Genomic DNA, 24,721 nt, shown 5'->3' on the forward strand with positions numbered 1-24,721 from the left:
CTGATGACTTAATTATCTCATTGATAATCCAATATTATCAGCTATCTAATGTTTCCCACTCCGTCCTTTCTTTCCTCTCCGGCACTCCTGCTAGTGCAGCCCTATCTGCACATCTTTCACCTGCTGAACAGAGTGAGAACAAATGAAACTGTCTGGTTCTGTTCATCCTCTTGTTCTGTTTTTCCCCTCAATGACAGTTTTAATAGGGTGGTACAACAGCTATCTTTGCTCTGAAGAAAGAAAGTGGGAAATAAGAACTTAGAGATGAAGAAGCTTCAGTGAGCTTCAGACATGTGCTCAAGGTGGTTTGGTGTGGTGCTGCTTGCCATACTGAAATGCTCCTGCTGCAATTACACTTATACACCTCTTCAGTAGTGCAAGGTGCTGTGTCAGTGTAAGCCAAGGGCTTTTCCAGGAACTGTGCTTTATTTTCTAGGCTGAACAAACCAGTTCAGGATCCTGATTTCTGGAAGCTGCCCAACAATTAGGCACCAAACCCCAGATACACCTCACCTAATTTTAGGCGCACATTTTGATATACCCAAGATAGCCAGCTGATCTCCCCGGGCTCCTTCTGTAGTTATGAAAGAGTGAGGGGATACAGTATCGTTGGGATCCTGAGTAAACTGAGCTACTGTACTAAAGCACTTCTGTATAGTCAGGCAGGGTGAATGTTCCTCCCTCTTCCCATGTGGCCAACCCAGTGGCTGTTATAAACTATTATCGTGCTACTGACATCAAAAGATGCTGAACATCTCCAGCAACACTGACAGAAGCCTATTGTTCAAGGAATTTTAAAAAACCCCACCAGACAGCCCCCACACCCTGGACAACAAGCTTTGTATTCTTTCACAAGAATGCGATAGGATATGAGAATTTTCTCATGCATAAATTTGGTTGTCTGGTGCTTTGGGAAAGAATACCTCCCCGCGTGCTGACAGCAGCCAGTAGGCATTGGTTCTAAAATTGGCACAGTGGCTCAAGCACAACAGTTTAAAAGTTATCGTTAGAGACTCAGTATGAATGCCATGATTTTCCTTTCAGCTGATATCATGCTCATTTTCCGTGAAAGTAAAAAATAAAAATATAGAAAACACGATTATAGCAGTTCCAAGAAAGAAATTTTATTAAAAGCAGTTGCCCCTCCCAGCTATTTAGCTTATTTATGTTATCAGGTCTTCAGGACATTGATTTTCTTCTAGTGTGCATTTGTGTTGTACTCTATATAAATCAGTTCATAACAGGTGACTGAAAGTATTTTTCCCTCAGGGCAGCATTTCTTTCTCACTGCCCAACATTTTGGAACATGATAAATAAGGGGGGAGTATTTTATAGAAACCGACTAAAGAAAAAGCCCTATGTATTTGCAATCTGAAAGGAAGTGCTGGAAGGTTATAATTCAGCAACAAAAGGCTCTGGAAGGAAGCATGCCCTAGCAACTGTCTTTCTATAGAGAAATCACTCGCTCGTTTATCTTGCAGAAGTCAACTTTTGTAACACTGTTTGCATTGTGCCCTCTAATGACTGACGTTGTGATGGGGCTGTCAAGCTAAGAAGGGAAACAGTGTGAAAGTGAACTGGGATGTAAAGACCCCATGACAAAATGAAAAATGCTATGAGAATGCTTTGCTGCTTAAATGAGTCAAGAGCCATGTGAATGCTTAAAGAGGTGAGACGTACTGGGAATTGTGTTTGTGTACTTAGCGATGCTCCAGAATGACCCAAGTGGGTACACCTTACAGTTAAATGTAAGTTGAGGTGAATTAAAAGGGAGGACAGTATGTCCTCTTTCCCTTGTTGATGTGTGGGGATCACATTCTGCCTTCGGAAAGGTGCTGAGGTGCTGGAGAAATCCCTGAGGCCAGGCTCATCATTTCCCTGCTCTACCCTGGGTCCCAGCAAAGCTGCTGGGCTGGTTTCTCAGCCCCAGCTCCCAGCCGCTCTGTAGCATGATGGGGAATTTACAAGGCACCACTGTTTCACATCTGGCCCTCCTGCAGCTCTCACAGGCATTAATTTTGCCTGGTGTAGACAGTCTGTTGGCTTTTTTTCACCTGCTGCCACTTCTCTTTTCCTTCTATTACCCCTTCTTCTTGTCCTGTTTTTCTCCTCTTTTCACCTGCCACAGTATTTCTTGACAAAAAGTACCTGTCTGCCTATAGGCTGCAAGAAAGGGCTTGCTAACATTCACCTTCTTTTGTTGCTTCCAATGCATAAAAATCTTTTCTGTCATGCTGGAATTGTGTAGAAGAAATAAGAGATTTTCTTCAATGGGATAAAGCTAGGATGGAGAGATTTTTTAAAGCAGAGGTGTTTTAGGGGGGTAATCATTATAATGCTATTGAAAGAGAGTAAGTACATCAGCCTGATGCAAGGTTTTTGAAGCACTTGGGTCTGACTTTCATTAAAATTCTGGGAAAAGGGGGGGGGGAAGTATTAACTAAGCTGTTGCACTAAGAAACAAGTTATTAAAGACCCTGTTTGCATCCCCTCACTCAGTCGAGACTGGCCATTTAGCTTGTCCATTAGTAGGTCTGCACCCCACTGCCTGGCTGAGAGGAGTCAGGGCCACCGTGAGACCCTGGGGGCCCTCAGAGGCAGAGTTTTCTCAAGGTCCAGCCCATTTCAGTAGCACCACTATAAAGGCTTGGCACTGCGGGAATTGGGAACCCTGCTGCCTTTTCCAAAGCTTGCTCCTGAAGACCAGAGCCTGGGTGGCTGCATTCGATGCAGAAGCAGGGCCAGACGGGCTGTCATGTCCTGAGCCTCTGTGGGTGCTCAGGCAGACGTGAATCCCACTGAGAATACAAGTCCCCAGCCCTGCAGCAAGCAAGGGCCCACAGGTTTGCAAGGCGTTCATAGCAGGCTGGGCTACTGGACGGCCATCCCAGCCCATGCCAAGGTGAGCGAAGGGGATACAGGATCGACAGTGCGATCTGGGCTTGGGAGGGAGCATCTGGTGAAGATGCTAATGCATGCGGTTGTGATAATTGCTGGAAGAAAGATAACTGCAAAGTAGTGCCCTTACAATAAGGACTGGGAACATGTGGTTCCTCCTGACCCAAGCTGCAACAGCACCCACCAAATCGGCTGGGGAGCCCAAACTTACGAACCTCTGTGCTGGTCTGTAGAGGAACGAAGGCAGTGGGCTGATCAGCATTGATAACATGCAGTTGTGGCCTTGCCTCAAAGGCAGCAGGTTGATTGGCATGGACGATGTGCAGCTGTAGCTCGTTCCTGCTAAGTGGTTAAATAGCACTGAGGATGGGGGGGGAGGGTTGGGTGGAGGAGGAGTGGTGTGAGCTCTGGAGGAAGGTGAAGTAGCATGGACAGCGGAATCTGACCAATGGTAAAAGCCTTATTGTAGCTTACTACTTTGTGCTGCAGTGCTGGTCCTGTGCTTACCTTTATGCAGAAGTCAGAATCATGCTATTCTGTTATTTTTTAACTTTTTCAGCCAGATGGTTTGTTTCTTTCACCCCAGGTGTATTGTACCTTTACAAGCTAGCAATACCAGGAGCATCATGCCCTGCTCTGCCTCAGGGTCTATCTAAACACCAGATGGCTTGATTTGCACCATTTCCACATTTGGCTCTTTAGCAGCGCTCTTTGCCACAGTATCTGAGAGCCCACAAGCCTGCTGTTGCTACAGCAGTTTAAGTTTATAAAACCTCTTTAGAGTTCACATACAGATTAATATTAATAAGTTGGCACACAGCTATTTAGTGGTTTACTTATTAGCTCTGCATGCCAAATTAATAGCTGCATGTCAAGTTCTTGGGATACCCATCCTCTTCTGTTTTATTTTCACCCACCTCCCCCTATTCTGGCAACACAACATGCTCTATTATACAATACTTGGGCTTTCAGAAAATGCAGGCTCTTATGCCTTGGGACTGTGAATACTCCTCAGCAGGGAGTTTTGCCTCATTTTCTGCTGGTGTCTTGGGGTGCTTAATCCTTTGAGGGTTTCTTAGGTGCTGCTGAGTTTCAGAGTCATACATTATTAATGCTGAGCAGTCGCTGGCTGATTGGTTGAGTCTCCACTGATTCTTTTTGCAGCTTTGGCAAGGGGGGAGCTGAATTTGAGGGGTGATGCTGCAGGCTGTGGGCACAGGCAGGGGGAGCACAGATCTCTGCAGTAATCCCAAGAGTCCCCGTGTCTGAGGCATACCCTTGCTTGCAAGTCTTCTCCCATGTCCTTCTTACTTCAACACCATGATCACCAAGAGACCACCTGCTTTTGACCATGGCACCCTCTGGCTCCCTCAGGTCACCTTCCCCTCCTGATCCCACATGTTGCAGGTCTAGTGGGTCCCTCTGTCCTAACAGATGGGACAGTCCTGTGAGGAACAGGCTGAAAGATTTCTCTGGCCACAGATATGGTTCAGCCTACTACAACTTGTTTAGAATTAACCACAATGGCCAAAGGGCCTGCAATAAACCCCTACCAAAAAATGTCATCAGAGAGTTAGGGCTCCATCAAAACCACCTGAAGATGACCACATGACCAATATAGGTTTAACCAATTTCTGTTTTTAAGCAGGTAGATGCTTTTAAATGTGTGTGAAGTAGCTCTGTAACATTGGTTTGTGTGGACTTTATCTAAAAAATATATGAAAGAGAGAAATTTTATTAAAGAGTGATAATTCAGGGAAGTGAGGCATCTGAGAGTTTGAAGAATATTTTGTGGGTGGTAGCAAAAATGAAAATATGAAAACACAAGATATACTTTGAGATCTAAATATTCCCTCTGCAAATTTTTTTTTTTGTTTCTTTCTATATTTGCTTCTCATTCTTTTAAACATTAGCACACATTTCAGCATATATCAATATGATAAGACAGACAGACCAACTAATATATGTGGTGAGACCAACTGATATCTGTAATGAGGACAAACAGGACCAAAAGCAATTTTACCTTAGTATTTGTGCTTTAGCTTAAATGCTTGCACATTCTGTCTGACTCCCTCTCTATCTGTCCATTGATTATGTAGTCCACTTGCTGTACTATATTTTGCTTATTCCTGCTTTGACGATGCAGGCATTTTAATAAGGCAGGAAAGGATCACTTGAAAAGCTTTTGAAAGATTTTGCATTGCAGCTGAAAGTCTTTTAAGGACACTTTGGACCTTTTTTTCTGTACTGTTACATCTGACTCCTATAAGTTAGCAGCTGAAATCTATTAATTAAAAATAAGTAAATCAGAAGATCATCATTAACTAGAAGTGAGTGTGGTGGGTGTGCACCTACGTAACAGGCAGGAGCTGTTTACTATGTGTTCAAGGTACTCTTCTGTTTTGTTTACTGCTCAGGTTTTTTGGCAGGAACCTTTTTTGTAGCAGTTTTTGGCAGCAAGTCATACAGTTAGGAGCACCACACTTGTGGAACCACAAGTTAAACAGAGTGGAAGGCAGCATTTTGCAGTAGCAGTTAAAGCCATGCCCCAGCCCTGGGCAGGATCACCAGGCACCCCGACCGCCCTGTGCTGCTCCCAATGCCAACAGCAGCCGGCAACTGGTGCAGCTCCGTTGGTTTTATGGCCAACCTGTAGCATGGTTATGGGGCCATACTGGCAGAGCAGGCTGAGGTCTCTGGCTTGTTACTGAGCAGTAGAAGAAGCCAAACCATGCTCAGTTTATTCCCTTCCTTTCTCTATCGCTTTCCCCATGACCAGTGAAGGGGCAGTGGGGTGGTAAGGCACCGCTCAGCTCATGTTTCAGCAAACGCAGGATGCCAGTCGTGCCTCCAGCCTGGCCACGCATTGGACATCTAGAGAGACTTGCAGCTGAAATGCTCTCAGTAAAACTGTGTTTAAAAGTAAAATGTCGAGCAGAGTAAAGCTGCGAGCACAGGCACTGAAATAGCTATGGTAGGTAGCTGCCTGCCACACTCCACGGGAAAAGGCAGGGCCTTCAGCCGTGCCGGCAGAGCTGTGCTGCTTCAGAGCTTGATTTCATTGCATCTAGGGGCTGCCGGGCTGCTCTTGCCCTCTGGCTATATCCTGTTTTCTTTGCATTTGCCAACAGTGTGAGTAATGCCAGCGGCTGACAGGGCAGCTGGCACCAAGTGTGCTATGCTGGCTTTTCATCTCTAATTACGCCCTTACACTAGGCTGTCTAGCTGTTAAATTATCTATCTGTCATTAACACATCCGAGCATAGTCACTCATGGTCCTTGTGCTATCCTTGGTTCACCCTTTGTGGGGCACCAATTCTGCCTCAGATGAGTAGATACCTGTGTTTCAGGGAGCTAAATTTTTTTCTTGCACTTATTTATGTTGGTGATGGCTATGCACACGGAAGTGGGTGCTGAGGTTGTGGGCGCTGTTCTTGCAGTACTGCAAAAGTGTATTCATATTTGGGAGGTAGAAAAAGAGAAAAGTTTTACACAGTGTTTCCCAAGGATGCTTTGAATCTTGGCTTTTTTTAACATCTCCTGGAAATTCATGCTGCAGCTAGAAACTCTCTGCTAAAGATCCTTTAAGATCTAAAAGAAAAAAGGGTACGACTATACAATAACATGAAGTGCAGATCCACAAATACTAATGTACTTGAAAGTGTAACTGCAGAATATTTGCCTTTGACTAAACTGGATATCAAGGCAGACATCATGCTAGCCCTCTTTCTAGTCTATGTGATAGCATCTAGCTGGTGTGGGATCTCCTGTACCTGGGCACTGCTTGTGCCCCGGACACTCTTTGGCCTTTGCTGTTGGTGATTCTTGCTCTCTTTCCCCTGCTAGGTCCATGGGAAATGCATGTGCAAGCACAACACAGCGGGGTCCCACTGCCAGCACTGCGCCCCGCTGTACAACGATCAGCCTTGGCAGCCTGCCGATGGCAAAACCGGAGCCCCCAAAGAGTGTCAGTGTAAGTAGCCAGCTGAGAACAGTGTCTCCAGAGCCTCTGCCAGAGCACAACACTCCCTCCTTGTGTGTCTTTCTCCTGTGTTTCCAAGAGGCAGCAGGTACCAGGGTGGTGGGCAGGTGCTTGTGAAGCAGGTCAGTGAGTGGAGAGCCACAGCTGCCCCGTGTTTGTATGGCAGGGACAGCCCTTCACTCAGAAATCCTCACAGGACCATGTTCTCAGTTGGTTTGGCCTTCCCGTGGGACCCCAGCACATCTCCTTGAGATATGGTCTTCTGCTGTGGGTAGACTGCAGCCTGCCTGCCCAGGGTGCCTTGGAGGTGATGGGGGGCCAGTGTTGTTCCTTCCATGGGCACCGCTGACAAAGATGTTTGTGGGAGGTATAGCCTTCTGCTGCTGGACCTGGGCTCTGCTCACACCCTGGGCGCTGGGGCAGGAGGAGCCGCAGGCTCTGGGCAGGTTTGAGGATTACTTCTGTGGTGCCAGGGAGGGTGCTCGGGGTGAGTACAGGCTGCAGGGGGCTGCAGAGGTCCTGAGGCAATCAGCTTCTGTAATAGGAGCAGTCTGGCCAGAAGGGTGCCCTGGGAAGGATTGCAGGCATGCTGAGTGCCATCCCGCCATGGCTGTGACGCTATCAACACTGAAGCTAGCATCAGCCTGCCTGTGCAGGCTGTGGTCACACTCACTGCAATATGGATGTTCCCCAAAGGAATGATACTGAATCCCTGTTTCCACCAGCAGCATTTGATGAGCAGGGGTTGGAGCAGGTTTCCCTTGGCCGCTGACTTCAGGTGTGTAGGCATCCAGACTTCTTCCACTGCCAGCACAGGGAAAGGGGGATGCTCACCCTCTCTCACACACCTCCGCTCCACCTGCCTTTTCCATCTATCAGATGCAAGGAACATCCTGACAGCACCCAGGTGGCAGTTGCTGCACAGGGCACTGCTGATTTCTAAAGCAGGGAGGGAAGGATCCTGCCCCAGCAGGACCAGTGAATGTGGGAGATCTCCCTGCACTAGCCTGTCTGCATTGCTGTCCTTGTACTGGGAAACTCGTACTGGAAATAAAAGAGTTAAAGAAATCACTTTTTTTTTTAAATGTCACCTCTAGAGATTGGGAAGTGTAGGTGAAAATGTGATGTTACTTAATGCATTTTGAACGAATAACAGGTTCATAGGTCAGGTCTCCCATTCCCAAACGGTTTGGTTTTTTGTGTCTCTTTTCTATAAATCAACATCTTTCACTGCTTTAATGAGTCTTTCTGTTCCCTTTGGCTTCATCTCAGCATGCAAGTGTAATGGGCATGCTGACACTTGCCATTTTGACATGGATGCATGGCTGGCATCGGGCAATCGCAGCGGCGGCATCTGCGACAACTGTCAGCACAACACAGAAGGGCAGCACTGCCAGCGCTGCAAGCCGGGCTTCTACCGGGACCTCAGGAAGCCTTTCTCTGCCCCAGACGCCTGCAAACGTAAGTCAGCAACCTTTTGCTGGTAGAATGCTTCTCAGGTGGGAGGGTGTCAAAGGTAAGATCTACCTGCCTTTTCTTGGAGTAATCTTCTTGCTTCAGTGAAGGACAGGGGGCAACTTGAATTCCCTTTTTGATGCTGTTTGGAAAAAGCAACGGTGCAGTTTGCAGGGCAAAAGCCTGCAAGATGCTGTTGACAAATATATCCCAAGGATCCCTGTAACCTGGGGGCAGGGGAAGAGATGATTCATTGACTTTCTCCTGCTATTTTTGGAGAGCAAAAGCTGCATCATGTTTTCATGTTCTCCTTGTTTGGTGATTGCTGCAACCTCAGAAGCAGGGTGCCTCAGCCAACAGGGGTGCAGCTGATAAATAACATTGCCCACCAGTGTGTGTTCGCAGCAGCAGCAGGTGGATATGGAGTGAGATGTAAGGACACAAGTTAAGTGATATTCCAGAAGCCATGACACTGAGGAGGCCAGGCCAAAGGCAATGACTTGGCCACATGTGAAATTAAATATTTCCCAAGCAAAAGCAGTGATCCAAAAGCTACACTCCCCAGGGACCACTGTGAGGATGGTGACTCACTGTGCGGGACTCCGGATCCCCAGCATTACACTGGTCAGCTAAATATAGGATGCAAGCATGCTCTGTGCTCTGCACTTACAACCACCCGCTGGCTTCTCCAGATTTCTCTTCACTGGTCCAAATCTGGAGGAGGACCTTCACGGGTGGGAGAAAACAATCTGACTGACACCCTGCTTGGGTCATTTGAGGAGACGCTGAGCACATCCCTCTCCTCCAAAGGAGAAGTACCTGCTTTTAAAGGAAGATAAACCCTTCTAGGGTAGGGAGCTGCACCCGAGGCTGGGAGCGTGTGTGCAGTGTCACTGTTATCTGAGGGGTTGGGTGGAGAACAACCACTTTTGCCCCACTCCCATGCTGTGCATCACCCTCATGAGACTCCCAGCAGCCCCCCCAGCCTGCCACAGAAGTGCTCCTCCTCTCCACCTTTCACTCATTGCAATGAGGAGCAGCAACAGCTGAACCACCTGTTTTACAATCCTAATTCTGTTTATGAAAACAGTTCTCCATTACTTGTGTAAATAATTACTTCACTGCTGTAGTATTTACACAAATTTGTTTTTTTAAACAAGGATTGTAATTACTTTTTAAGACTCCTTTACCTACTTGTGTACATTGAAGCTCCAAGTCTCCTCCTCTGAAATACGAGATAGTTTCCTTCTGTAATTATTGCCAGAACTTAGGCAATGGGCTTTTGGTTTGGAGTCTCATTAGTAAAGAACCAGATTCAAATCTTGTATATAGACCCAAAGCAGGGTCTTGAGGGTTGGGGTTTTTTTTTCTAACTCATGGATTCAGCCTTGCTGATTAAAAAAACCCACAACTGGATTCATTGACTCCTGGTAGATAACACAGGATAAAAGACTGAAATAAATTCTGTATGGGACCTTCAAGGTTTGAAATATGCTTTTACTGGAGTTGTGCTACCTTTCTTTGCTGGGATTGTATTTCCTGATGCTCTTTATGTGCCAGCTCGCATCAGGGCGGAGCATGCACTTCTCTGAGGTCATTGAAGCGAAGTCAAGCTTTGCCACTGATTTGGCTGTCATCTTCTGGACATCTAAAAAGCAATTTTTTAAATTGCTAAACCTAAAAACCTACCACCTTCACCTTGGAGGTGGTAGGAGTGGCTGCCCACTCCTGTGGCGTCTCACGCAGCCCATGGAGGAGACGGAGTTTCACAAAGGACCCATCAAAGAGTTTTCCTAGTGCCAAAATGCCCAGTCCAAATCTGTGGCTGTCTGGAGGGTCCAAGAGGAAGTCAAATGGCACCTCCTGGGCTGGCCAGCATGGAGCCTCCTTCCTTGCAAAACCAGATGGAAACAGAGGTCTCGGGATGTATCACTGCAAAACAGCCACAGCTCAAAGGGAGATCTGCCAACAGTGTGCGTGTGCCTGTGTGCAAGTGAGACCAGCACTAATGAAGTCAGGCATTACATCACATCATTAGCTATATGGTATCCAAATACCAGGAGAGTTGATTAAAAAGTTTTTCTCAGCCCTTCTGGGCAGGAGGAAGCTGTGGAGATGAAATGATTAATGGGTATTTTTGTTGATGTATGCTGGTGCTCAGTATTCTCTGCTTTCTGCATTCATTTCTAAATCACTGGCCCGTGGCATTCCACTTCTCACATTTTTTACCCCCCACAAGTGTACCTGACATAAAGACTATAAACCTGTTTCCATTATTCTTTAATGCAACAATCCAGCCTCTTTATGGACCAGTATGTATTCATGAACTCTGATATTTAAAGGCCAAAGGTAACATATATTTGACAAGAACTGTAAGATACTCTTGAGTGAGAAAAAGTCTGCCCTTACCTTCTGTATTAAGTACATCTACTTTGTTGCTCTTTTGTTTTTTCTTGTGTTTATGAATTACAGAGCATGAAGTACTTTATCTCAGGGAAATAACTTTCCCCGGCAGAAACTGGGTTCCACAAAAATGTAGGGATTATCTGAATGCTTTCCTTTCAGAGACCTTATTGGTACAAACACACAGATTATTTCCCTCGGGGCTTTTCAAACCCTCACAAATGGTCTCCTCCCTAAGACCCCTTCACCATTTCCCTTCTAGTCACCCTGGGACTCGGCATCTCACGGGGCAGCCCAGCAGCTTGCGAGGCTGTAGCAAATGATTAATGACTGTTAAATTAAATTATATAAGACTGATTACAGCCTATGCCTGGCATGTTTCCAAGTACCGTGCCATGGTCTGCAATAACAAGGGACATGCGTGGTGCCCTGTTATTCTCTCTGGGAAGGCCATGGCATTGCCTGGTTGCTTCTGGCTCAAGGCACCGTTATTGCTCAACCATGGGGTAGCACTGAATATTTAAAAATACCAAGGTCAAAGTAAATAAAGGAGTTGTTAAGCCATAATCTTTAAGGATACTTTAAAGATTCTCGTAGGTAAAGAGTGTATATAATATTTGCTCAGGAGTAGGTGTGTACCCGATAAAATGAGACGTTCTGCCATTTAAAGCAGCAATCTGATGACTCTTTTCCCCCCGCCTTACCTATCAGTCCTTTTCTTTACATCCTTTATGAATTTTTAAGCCGCAGCTACAGTATAATTGCAGACAATAAATTGGGTTTTATAATTGCCAAGTTTATTTCTGCTTTTCAACTGTAGGTTTTTGAGGGTAAATATTTGTCATTTCCAAAGGTTAACTGGCAGCTGAAGAAACCACAACAGTATCACCAATCCAGGGCAGTGAAATGCAGCTCTACTGGAGACCAGTGGGTTTCAATCCCGATCAGCACATGCAATGCTGGGACGGGTGGCTGTTAATTCAAATGTGCGTGGAAATCATGTGCAAAATACTGCTATGCAGTACAGGGTGGTAAACGGGCATTTTAACGATGCTGCTTACAAATTGAAAAGAAAGCTAAAAGATCAAGCTTGTGGAAGGTCTCTCTTGGTCCCAGGTTAGCGATGCCCAGCCAGCCCTTCTCTCACTGGAGCTCCCTTGGCCTGGAAATCCCCAGCTTCCCCTGTGGGGTGGCCATGGCATGAGACAGACACTGTCCTGAAGCCTCACGCTGACAGTCTCATGCTCTGCCACCCGTGTATCCACCGCAACGTTACATCCAGCTGTGTCTGTAGTTGCTTTATCTGCTGCTCAGCTGCTCTTCTCACCTTCCTGGAGGTGAGTGTTCTTCTGCCTGCACTACAGTGAGGTGCAGACTGGGTAGAAGGAGAAAAACGGGGTCTAAAACTAACAGTGCAGCAGCCCACGAGGGAGCAGTAGCTGCAGCTACCAATGTTGTGTGATCAGTCCTGCAGTCCTTTTCTTCCTGCCATTGCCATAGTATGGGAGCACTTGATCCTATTTTCATGCATTTCTTTCAAAGTTGGTATGACATACTCACATTGGAGCTCTGGAGCCTCATTTCTGTGCTTGGGGCGTAGTGATGGGCTGCACTTTATGCCTCTGCATTGCTCAGCACGTTCCCATTGCAGCACATCACAAACACTTACTGTGTCGTAAACTTGCCACCCAGAGCATCCATTTAACACCACCTAGTATCGTCTTGGGCCTCCACCCAAGGTGCAAGACCAAAAAGCTTCAGTTTGGTGCCCAAGGTTGCCCTTGGCAGCTCATAGGGGAGGAGCCAGGAAGGACAGTGTCCATGGAGGTCGGTGCACAGCCCTTGTAGAAATGACCAACTTTTACAGTACATCTCTGCAGCTTTTGTTAAAAAGTATAGCCAACTACATTCTCATTTTAATTGCGTGTGAGCTTGCTGCTGTATTTTTCATAACAGCCTTTGTAAGTTTAATATGCTTGCCTCACCATGGTGTTGCTGCTGCCATTAAATTTTTCATTAGGAAAAAATTATGTGAAAGCATTGTCTGAAACATAAAAAGCTCCAACCTCAATAGGGCTGGGTGCAAAACTCACTGAAACCAGACTGAACCAGGACCAAATCTCTCTCTGAGCGGTGGGTTTAGCTCACTCCTACTACTGCAGGAGAATAGAAGAGCTTTAAGTGCTTGATATTTCCCCTGAAGGGGCTGAGGAATGCCAGAAATACCCACCACATCTAGTAGGAAAAGAGAACATTAGGCTACATGTGTCAGGTGTAAAACACTTCACAGACTTCAGGAGAAAGGTATGTGAGTCTTGGTGAGCGCTGTTGAAAACTATGCTATTAAATGTACTGGAGTTCACTGCCTACAGCTAGTTATGGAGTTTGTGGAGAGGCTTTCTAATCTTTTAATTTTATATAATTATATTTGTTAGGGAATGGAAAGGGTGGGGAAAATTTGGGGATTACTTTGGCAAAGTTTTTGGAATTGTAGTCGCCTCTAAGTTAACTGCCAATATTAATCAAGCCTTTAACATTTTGAAGTGACACTCCAGGTATGTCAAATCCCTGAAACCACAAAAATGTTGTCAGAGAAAAATTAAATATATGTGCACAGCAGTAAGTATCTCAAGAGGAAGAAAGGTTGTGTTGCATGTAGTGGCTTTTCTGCTTTATTGCCTTCACAGCTGCAAGAAAAAAAATTGTATTAGAATTTGGTAAAAATTCTCCTTCCAAATGAAATTTTCTTGGGAGATCTGATTTTTATGTAAATGGGGTTTTAGCAAAAGTCTTTCAGCAGAGGATTTTTTGCCATAATGCACAAGGCTGACCATAACACATCCTGGTCAGAGAACCAAACCCTGAGGGAAGGAGAGCATGAGCCATCCAGCTACTGGTCCTAGAGGGCACTGCTTTGCCTGCTGGCCAGGCCAAATGGTTGGATTACAATAATATTACAATAAATATTTCTGATCTTTGGAAAGGTTTAACATCTTCTGGGGGGGAAAAGGTTGTAGTCTCACAACAGACACAAACTACATTTATGCAAAAGAAAAATTCTAAGCAGCTGGGCAAAGAAAACTTTATGCCACCTAATTTAGGGCATCCTTTCAGATTTGTGAGAATATCCATTTGTCCCAGTGTGTCCTACTATGCTTCCAGTGCATGGTTCTGCCGCAAGGGGTTGTGGGGGAGGAAAAAAGAGCAGCCACCATTTCTGACATGCACTCTTCAAACTCACATCCCAGAATATATGCAAAAGCGCGTCTCTGAGCCATGGGTGTCCTCATTCTTATATTTTTAACATTTTAAAATGATAGCGGTTAAAAGAAAATCAGACAGAGACAAAGGGGTACTTTTTGCTCAGCCTCTGCTTTAATTCCAGTGACCATTTTGAGGGGGGTTTTAACCTCCTGGATACAAGACAGTTGTTATTCATGTTTACAATGAAGCACCCACAGCTGCTTAAACATCATTGTGAGCCAGGCACATCGCCAGCTACTTGGCTGGACTGGAGTCCAGATGCAATAAGGAAAGTAATAACGACCTGTTTGGTAAAGCTTAACACCAGGCTAGGTTAACTAAGATAGCTCACAAAAGTTAAAATCATACAGATTCCAAAGGGAGACTCTGCTCAGATTTATATGGGCGAGGGGAAAAAAAGCCCAGAACCCCTCGCTGGTGTCCCTAGGCAGAGCGGCATTTTCACAGGCATCTCCTGCGCCTTTGTCCTGCAGAGCTTTTGCACTCACAGATGCTCTCCCTCCATGGTGTCCCCTGCAGCTTGCTCCTGCCACCCCCTGGGATCGGCCGCGCTCCCCCTCGGCCCCCGCAGCTTCTGCGACCCCAGCACCGGCGACTGCCCCTGCAAGCCCGGCGTGGCGGGGCCCCACTGCGACCGCTGCCTCCCCGGCTACTGGGGCTTTGGTGCCTATGGCTGCCGCCCCTGCGACTGTGCCCGCAGCTGCGACCCCCGCACCGGTGACTGCCACAGCAGCAGGTGAGTTGGGGGGGCCCGGCCACCCACTCCCAGCCTCACCATACCCGTGCCATCTCCATCCCAGGGAGGGTACCGCATTGGTCCTATTTATGCATGGCACGAGGGCTGAAAAATATCCATTATATAAAATATTTGGGGTTCGGTATGGTCAGGAGCTGGGGATAGAGTGGGAGCTGAGGCTGCAGTCCAGCTGGATGCCTGGCACACCGTGGCTGGGCACCAGCCATGTGGGATTATTGGCTTTCAGCACTGGTGTTAATGTATCAAGTGTTTTCCATAACCTTCACAGTTGCTTCCTCTCCATGAGCAAAATATGGGCCTCAGGGACATCTGAGTGAGAGGAGGCCAAAGGCTTAATATTTTTGCTGCTGCAACTCAGCTTGCACTGACTGTGTTGGACTTAGACTCAAGCTCTGACTTTTAGAAGACAGCACATTTTAATGATACCCCATTCTCTGGATCTTATATGTTGCTTTTCTTTACCACACAGGGGATATTTATAGCATATAAATCCTTGTAATGTATTTTAAAGCCAAAATGGATTCATGACTCACTCTGACAGCACTTGGTGTGTTCACTTTCCGAAACTGCCTCTCGTGTTTAATGTCCCCAAGACATGCAGTCACGTTGCACCCGCAGGACGGGTTGGTAGTAGCCCTGCTTTTTGCTGGCTCCAGGAGGAAGGCTAACCGTCTCTCCCTTTCCCCTCAACAGCTCGGACGTGACATGGCACAATGAAGCACCTCCGTTCCAGGCAGTAATTAATGAAAGCGATCCCACCTGGGGCTGGGAGGATGAGCAGGGCTTCTCAGCACTCCGGCATTCTGGTAGGATGGCGGATTTGCACAGGTTTCTTTGCCTCATCCCTCCCACAGCAGCCAGCATGGATGGAGTCTTCTGCACTGGCTTTTATTTAGCAACCTGGCAGTTTCAGGAAGGGATGAATGCTCCCCCATTAACATCCCAGGTGACCACCTCCTTCCCCTTCAAAAGCTAGAGGAGCTTTCTGGCTTGTCCCATCAATGTGAGGACATGCAAACCCTTGAGGCAGGTTGCTCCGTGCTGAAAGCCTGCACCCAGCATTTAGCTGTCAGTAAGACAAGAGTTGCCTGCCTGAATTTGCAGTCCTTGAAATTAATTTCAAGGCTGAATACTCTCATGTTTTACTTGGCTGTCATGTTTTAAACATGTCTGTGTATTCACTGGAACTACTACCTGTTGGGCAAACCAGCAACGTTATTTAGAGGGTGAAGTTTGCCACTTCACTGGCAGGTAATAAAGAAATGTCTAATGCAGAATTTGTTTCCCCAATAACCAAAACAATTTTGGCATCAATGCAGCTTATGATGCAATTCAGGATGGCCTAGCATTTCAGCTACGGCTTCAGCTGGGGAAGTCATTTCCCTCCTGCACCCCCAGTCTGGACGAGGCTGGTGCTGCGTGAGGTTGCTGTGAGGCAGGATGGCCCCGCAGCACAGCATCAAGCCATCCTCCCTTGCCATCGCTGCATGCAAGCAGGCAAGCATAATTTCCTCCATCTGCAGAAAACAGCATGATAAAATCTTGAAGATACAGTAATTGAGTTAATTGAGGGGAAAGCTCCATCATTTGTCTGGGCAACTTCATTTTAAATGTAAATAAGTATATCGTGTTATTCTTTGTTCTAAGATCACGGAAGTCATTAATCTGCCTGAACCTCTGCAACATTTCCTTTAAAAATTTTGTCTGGTACATTATGGTGTGGAAAATACCACAGGGAAAGACATGCGTGTTATTTGCATCCCAAGGCAAAATAATAAGTCCTTTGTTTCCCTTCTCTTCAAATTGTAAACAAGGAATAATTGCCCTTGGACTAAGACTGTATATTCCGCCTGGATCTGAAAATAGGGCTTTTTTTGCATGAGGCTTGTGGATCACATGAAAATCTCTGGCTGGTCCTAGGCTCTGACTGTGAATGCTCCTGTCTTTGAAGTACAATCCACAGCCATTTGCTTCCTTCTCTTTCCCCAGGTAAATGCGAATGTAAAGAGCAAGTTTTAGGGAATCCCAAGGTCTTCTGCGGGATGAAGTACACCTATGGTGAGTTGTGGGTGAGGTGGCAGGGGTGTAAAGGGAGGTGCTGCAAGGCAGTGCAAGAGTGTAAAGCGTGAGAGGTGCTGCTGTATGCACCATTCCATGCTGGTAAACCCAGCAGCTACTTAGTCTAAGGGCAGATCTTTGACCTTTCCAAAATGTATAGATATCATGATGCCAAGTCAAGATGGCTGAAGTGTCTTGCTCTATTACACATCTCTCTTGCTACCAAAATACACTTGTGCCAAAATCACGGGAGGACAAAAGCTGGAAGTGTCCCTGAGAGGTTGTCTAGGTCCAAGACAGACTGTAAAGGACTGTTACCAAAAACAGGTCACTGAAACTCTCTGTAGACCAGGTGCCCCAAGCATGGTCTAGAAATCACTAAATCTGAGTTACACTGAAGGTAAGGAGGGGTGGTGATCACCACACAACACTACATGGAGAAAATGGCTCCAGCAGCCACTGGGAACTTCCCTCTCTCAACAAAGTTCAGCTGTTGCAATGGGGTGATGTATATACATCTGATATATATACATGTCTGTGTGCATATTGGATTTAAATGAGTGAAAGGAGGCACTTTGTTTCCCAGGACCTCTCTGTCAGTGATCTGCCTCCTTCATACCACAGCTGAGCAAGGAATGCTCTGTGTAGCACTCCCTTCCTTCGCAGTCTTCCAGGGGTCTCTTGCACCTGTTTCATCTCACACTGAAGTTGAAAATGCACAGAGAGATAACCCATAACTCTGCAGGCTGCAGAGCAACCCACAAAGGGAAGTTCAAGGGGCCGACAGCTGTTGAAATACAGCCCTGGCTTAGCAATATTAGGGAAAAATCTGATTTTGCTCTGCTTTGCTCACTGGCTGTGATAGTGACTGTGTTTAATCTTGCAAAAGATAAGAATAAAAAAATAAAAAAGTCACAACAACTCTAAGTTCATAAATCATGTCTAAAGTGCACTCAGGCTTTCCACCCTTTCATCACTCAACATGCAAAGGTGTCAGCTAAACTGGAGAGGCAGATGAATTACGGGACTCATCACGAGCTTCAGGAGGCCATGCTGTAGGAGGAAAGGTTTTCCTGAACTTCCTAACGTGTGGTGTTGAATAAAGCACCATCATATGGTGATACCTACCAGTGTCAGCATCAGCACGGTCAGGGGGAGGCTCACGCACAAGACCGGAGCCCTGAGCCTCCACCACACAGGGGCTCAGCAGGTGGGATACCAGGCGGTGGGAATTGTGCCTGTGGGTATCTGTGAGCTCAAAATACTCTGTGATTTGCCTCAGTCCCCAACCATGTCTCAGTCTCCGCCACTGCATTTGGATTTGGCAATTCTGCAAAGCAGGAGGACCAGCAGCAGGAGTGCTCACCAGGGTGGGATGGGTGCAGCTCCTCACACCCCTGCCTGCTGCCTGTCCTGCCGGGGCCAAGGCCAGCAAAGCCTCCAGGTCCATCCCTGAAACCAAATATTTTCACTTGATTTCCAAAAGTGCTCAGGCAGCCAAAGTCTTTGCTGAGCTCCAGGGGAAAATGGGACACTCACAAGTTTTGAAAACCAGGTCATTGGACCTCTCCCATTGCCCACGTGACAAGCCCAGGGGCCGTGGCCAAACCAACTGGTGGCATTCCTGCCCACGGGTATGGGGTCATATGTGTTCCCCCATGGCTGTGCTGACCCCAGGCTCCCCAGCCAGGAGCACTGGGCTAACTCCACTGTAGTGAAGTAATTGTCCTCACTGCTTCACCCAGACACCTGCATTAGACCCCAAAAATAGAGCGCACTGTAAATAGTTTATATATCCCTGGTTTTGAATTTGTGTCTTCCCAGTGATCAAGACTAAGATTTTGTCAGCTCATGACAAAGGCTCCCATGCAGAAGTCAATGTGAAGGTCAAGAAAGTCTTGAAATCTACAAAGCTGAAGATCCTCCGTGGCAAGAGGACGCTCTACCCTGAGTCCTGGACTAACAGAGGCTGCACTTGTCCCATCCTCAATCCCGGTAGGTTTCACTCCCTCAGCAGTACATCCCCAGCATGTTTACACAGATATCATTCCCGGCCCTCCATCCCCTCATGTCAATGAGCTGAGATTGCAGCCCAGTGTTATTAAAAATTATTGGCTGTCACATAATTTGGATTCCAACAGCAATCTCCATCAAATTTGAATTTTCTAGAAAAAAACTTAATTCATTCTATAGATTTTCAAACATATGATTCTTTTTTTGAAGCATAACAGTTTTACAGCTTTACCACTCTCAGTCTGTTCCCAGAGGGAGGGAGGTCCACACCACACCATGACTACATGACGTATCTTTTAGAAACTAATGCTAAACTGAATACAGAAAAACACATTTAAATCTGATTTGAGTCATGGTATTGTACTGAAGTTCTCATCTAAACTCAAGGGAAGATGTCTTTTTGAAAGTAATGCTAATCTGTATCTACAAGATTTGGAAAAGATTCTCTTACGCAGTGAGAGAAGAGCTTTGGCTTCACAGGTTTTTCTTATCTTCTTTCATTGAAACAAAGTATAACCAGTGGTGGCTAAGCAGGGCATGCAGGCTGGTACTGTCGAGGAGATGCAGATGCAGGGGTTTCTTCAATAGAGCAAAACTAAGCTCTGGCTGACACACCTCTCTTTACAACTCCGAGATAAACCAACAGTTACCAGCTAATTCAGATAAAGGGTTTTCTTGCCATAAGGTGCACACATCTCTTGGAAATCAACCAATCGGAATGTTGACTTCAGTGCTGAGATGTCCCTTACATCTGCAGCACTAGGAACTTCCTTTGAGGGGGGAGGAAGGGCTGTCTGTGAAGCTGGATCACACAGAAAGGTTATTCATTGATGAGGTGTTTGCAGTCCTCTTTCATCTCCACCAGAGTGACTGTCTTTGGCTTTGAAGGCAAGCTGCCGTGATAGCACAGCTGTAGTCAGGAAGCCTTGTCAGGTGCAAGGGTCAGATGAATCAGCAGTGTTAGGCAGGAATTTACTGTTTAAGTGCAGTAAGACTTTGGATATTGGTAAAACACCATAAATCTATAATTAACTAGATACAGCTGTTTTATTTTTCCATAAGCAATGCAAACGCAAGCAAGAAAGCCCAAAAGCGGTTGCCTTAATATGAACCTGGAGGAATGCTGTGGAAGCTGTCGGACACCAAGCAGGCGGGGCAACCCCGCACCTGACACCCAGCTTTGCAACTCCACTAACTTAAGAGGTGCTTCACTGATTTTCCCCAGCATAGGAAAAGACAGCAGTAATCACAAATCAATGAAGGTCACTTGGACACCAGTGGAAGGGTGGAGATGCAATTCTCTTTAGGGACAATCCAAGCACCTGACACATCAGGTGTTACTCCCTTGCCAGTTTTCATGTTTTACACTGCAAAGCTTGGTATTGTCTTGAAATGCAGCTGCTGGAGTCCCATGAGTATAAATTAATCTCAGCTTTCGTGCTGGAAAGAAGTTGTAAATTTGATCCTAATGAAAAACTTGAAAACATCAACTGGGTGCATTGTAAAGATTCAGTCATTTCAAAGGGGGAAAATAAGGAATCCCAGATACTTTTTAAAATCTCATTATTTTCTTTAGCTGCCACGTTCACTTCTGAATATAAAATAGTATATTATCAGATTTAACCCCCTCTCAGAGTAAGAGCTTCTGACCTCCAGATGAATAAACCAACAGCAGCCAGATAAAAAGCCAAGCTGACATAAAACAATTTCCTGGCATACAGCTATAATGGAAATCACATCTCCCAAAAACATAGAGGAGATCAAAGATTTTAAAAAAATAAATAAATACATACAGACATGTTTTTATTCTGTTTCAGCACTAAAAGGATACCAAAAGGAGCCTTCTTCAAGGCTCTGGCAAGAAATAAAAACTCCAAGCATTTATCAAATCCCCATGGGCTCTTTTCAGACGATAAATGTACTTAAGTTCCTACAAGGGCAACTCTGCTACCCTTGCACACCTTCCCCTCCACACACACCCACAGAGGCAGGTTGGATTTCTGGGGGGGCATTGAGCTGAAAACTTTAAAGGTCTCTGCAGTCTGCAAGGGAACTGGAGCCCTTCTCCTTCTTGGCTCTGCCAAGCACAGACACAAATAAGTGGAGAGCTGCCTGCCAGCAATGCAGGGCAAAACACACAGCCTCAGGTCCTGGCTTGTGGCATCTCAGTCGTTTGATTTATTTTAATTTTACACTTCTGTAAGACAGATTGAAAATCTAGAAAGCCCTGCAGAATCAGCAGCTGCAGCAATATTTGCTCGCTTTCTGAGGGTGCGTGCCACATTTCCTCTCTCGAGGGAGGTTTAGGAGCCCTTAAAAAGTGATGTTTATAACAGCAGGATTGACCTGGCCAAAATGAATGTCTTGCAAAGGGTGATACTGCCATACAGATATCCTGTGTTTACGTGGCAGAAGAGAGGATGTGTGTGCCCAAAAACTCAGATGAAATAGATAACTAATTGTATTGAATTAAACAAAAACATGCTTGACCTTTAACTAGGGGACACTCTCCTTTTATTCTGAACTACAAAATGAAAACCCAAGAAAACACAACCAGGATGGAATAGGGTGACTGAGAGCACTGGGGGAGGCCCATCTCCCCAGGCTAGTTTGTACTGCCACGTGGTGCTCCTCAGAATGGTGAAAGGAGGAAGGGGTACAGGGGGCTCTCATGCTTGCTGTGCCCCAAGCATGCTGCCGAGAGACACTGGCCTTGGCAGGGAGTTCCTCCTGCCACGGGAGGGTTTACCCTCCTTGTTATCCCTATTTGCGGCACCCTTTTAGGTGTTTTTAGATGTCCCGTTTTAGGCTGTTGCGATCTGCAGCAGTGTTTCTTTAGCTAATTCAAGCCAAAGGCTTTGCCATGTCCTGCAGCTTAGCAGTTATTGCCTGGCTGCAAGCATTCTTCAAGTCCTGCTCTGAAAGCCAAGTGCAGATCTGGATGCCTGGGGCAAGCCCTGTGGCAGGGCACTGTGGAACCACGCTCCAGCCCTTCTGCTAGGTTCTGGACACTAGATGCTGTTGTCATGGTCTCTAAAACATCTGGCAGAGGCAGAAATTAATGAAGTTCTTTTCAGAGTGGCTGCCACCCCCTCGGGCTCTTCTAGGGTGCTCGCACCAGCAAATCTAGTATTGTGTCTTGTCAGGGTTTGGCTTGCCTTTGCCTGCAAGGGGGCACTGGCCATTTTGAGCAAGACATCAGCACTGGGCCATCCTGCACTGTCATTACTGCAGCGCACTGAACTGACTGATTTCCAGGCCCAGGTGTATTCAGGGAGGGGTGAGGCAGGTGGCTGCCAAATGAAGGTAATAGCAGTTCCCAAACAAGCTATAAAAAGCTGTAGCGCAGCCCCCAGAGTTCAGCTTCCATTTATATTTACAAGCTAAAAAAATCTAAGTTTGTATACTGCATCTCGCTGACAGATGCACCACAGGGGTCATTTTTCCATAGATACTGATATAGGTATAGAGATACACGAGAGAATCGGTATGTATAAATATTTCTTTGTATAAGCACTTTTTCACATGGCACTAGATATCCAAGCAGACTTTGCAGCATCAGTAGTCCTCTGAAGCATAGTGCTGTGCAGTCCCTGACCGCTTTGCTGGTTTCCAGGCTTGGAGTACCTTGTGGCAGGACATGAGGACATCAGAACGGGCAGACTCATCGTCAACATGAAAAGTTTTGTCCAGCAGTGGAAGTCAGCTCTTGGAAGAAAGGTCCTGGAGATTTTGAAAAGAGACTGCAACTAGAGGTGCGCGGCTGCCTAGGGTGTTTCTTTATGCACGAAATGCAACAGCCTTCATGGAGAGAAGACCTCTAGGATGAAAACTGGAAAGTAAGAAAATAGTGCCAAAATGTGTAGCGAGGCATTCAGAGTTGTAGGCACTGTCTAATTTAACCCTTCCTGGCCATTGTTCATTCACGCACCTGTAGCTTCCTTGCAAGGGGCTCACCTGAGCCCAGCTCATCGTTACATTGAGGGAAACAAAAGGAAGGGTGGACGCTCGTCTCACTCCAGTGCAATGTTGGAGCAACTCTTATGAAGCCACTGATTGCCCCAAACTAAACTGCCACCCTAGAGATGGAAAGCAGGCCCATGAGCTGCAGCTGAGAAGCAAAACACCACTGCCAGTCCTGCCAGCGTGGATTCTGAGTGACTTCCAGAGGCTCCCGAAGGATACTGTGGAGAAGATGATGGCCGCAGTGGCAGGTAGGTGCTGGCAACAGCGTGGCAATGACAACAGCTCTTTAGAAACACCCCCTCAGGTTAGGACACGGGACGTGTCAAAGAGCATGGAGTGCCACTTGCTTTTAACCTGGTCAGCCTGCTGAAGGTTTCCAGGGCTAAATTCTCTGCTGGTGCTGGTGAAGGTGGAGTTGCTGGAGTGAATCAAATCCCTCTGCCTTGGCACAAGCGTGACGCAGGGCAGAGGCTGGCTCTTCACCCACCGCACGGCCACAGAGAAGAGCCAGCTCTGGAGGGTGCAGCGTCTCTGAGCTTTTTTCCTTGAAGTTTTAAAAAATGAACCTAGCCCTAGTGTAAATATTTCATTGTATAAAGCACTTTACTACCTGCCAGTTCATGGTGCGGGAAGTCTAATTGTGTTGGGGAAAGAAGAGGTTGAAGGTGTCACATGAAAAAAACTCCCTGAAACAGAAGCACTCCTGAAGACCCCCTCAGTTGGACGGCGTTAACGGTATAAAGGGAACAGCCAGCCTGGCACTGGCCACTCAGAGTATCTGAGGATGCAATCTGAAAGATAAAGTATTTGCACTGAAGTCCCAGCTTCAGACCAGCACTTGGACCCCGTGGGCAGGACTCCAGCAAGACTTTGCAAACAGTGTGAGAAGAGACTTTGAGATAAAAAATGCAATTGCCGGAGAAGAAAAACTCTGCCTGCAGAAAAAGGAGTGGATGCAGGGAACTGAAAGGACTCACATTCACATATCACAACCCAGCGATTCATGGTGGGCCTGGAGTTTATTTTTATGTTAGTATTTAAAACTGAACATTTTATTTGTTTTCTTCTGTGTTATTGTTTGAGATATATACAGCCATTATACATCCTCATTAACACCAGTATGGAATATAGCACAGTTTACTGCAGTTTTCAGCACTAAAATATATCTTTTATGTAAAGCATCCTTAAACCACATTGCATAGAGTGTATTTTGTTCATGAGCGAGAGGGGAAAGAAAAGGAAGCCATACAAAACCTGGAAAAAATCACGAGTCTACCAGTCCACTTCATGTATGTATTTTTCTTTCAAGGTCCTGTGGACTCACAAAAAAATTATACTATTTTGGTAATTTGTTTTTGTATCTCATGTATGTAATAAATACAATATGATTTCAACATCTTCATCTCCTGTTACTGCTTACACCACTGGCAATGTGGTCTTCATGCCTGTGCTAAAGAGCACAGTGAAAATGGCACTGGGTGAGGAGAAGCTGCCATGGGGGATATTTTCCTCTCTGGAAGGGTAACGTTCACCGTGGGGTAAAAAGCCAAGTAACGTGGATGGCTCACAGAAATCTCACTTCACCTCTGTTTTGGGAGGCTTACAAGCTCTTCTCATAAGAAGGAATTGTACCTAAATATTTTCAAAGCTGGCCAGATCCTTGCATCCACACAGACCTAATGGCTGAGCTGCAGAACAGCTACCCATAAAAAACAAGCTGGGGATGGCAGAAATCAAGCTCACTCCCTACATTTGAAACATTTGAAACTGTAAAGGGAAAAAAGAAGTCTGTGGGAAACAAGCACTGTGGCAGAAGGTCTATAAAAACACCACAGACTGAAGTCGAGCATCAGAAATGAGCGGCCAGGGTGTCAAGGCATAACCCACAGCGTGGGCAGCAGCTCCCTGGGCAGGCAGTTAATCAG

General features: G+C 46.2%; 1 protein-coding gene across 7 annotated transcripts in view; it reads left to right on the plus strand.

Annotated features, from left to right (window-relative positions):
- The window catches only part of NTN4 (netrin 4), a 51,184-nt gene extending 26,992 nt beyond the window's left edge, over nt 1-24,192 (plus strand). For all 7 annotated transcript variants that reach the window (XM_056341413.1, XM_056341415.1, XM_056341417.1 and 4 more), the window contains 7 exons: nt 6,745-6,871; nt 8,153-8,341; nt 14,522-14,738; nt 15,453-15,565; nt 16,749-16,817; nt 18,642-18,812; nt 22,447-24,192. In XM_056341413.1, the coding sequence (XP_056197388.1) occupies nt 6,745-6,871; nt 8,153-8,341; nt 14,522-14,738; nt 15,453-15,565; nt 16,749-16,817; nt 18,642-18,812; nt 22,447-22,583 (1,023 nt within the window). In that variant the 3' untranslated portion in view covers nt 22,584-24,192. The remainder of the gene's footprint in view (nt 1-6,744; nt 6,872-8,152; nt 8,342-14,521; nt 14,739-15,452; nt 15,566-16,748; nt 16,818-18,641; nt 18,813-22,446) is intronic.
- Nucleotides 24,193-24,721: the final 529 nt, after the last annotated feature.

This window comes from Falco biarmicus, chromosome 5 (assembly GCF_023638135.1).
Source record: "Falco biarmicus isolate bFalBia1 chromosome 5, bFalBia1.pri, whole genome shotgun sequence".
Taxonomy (NCBI): domain Eukaryota; kingdom Metazoa; phylum Chordata; class Aves; order Falconiformes; family Falconidae; genus Falco; species Falco biarmicus.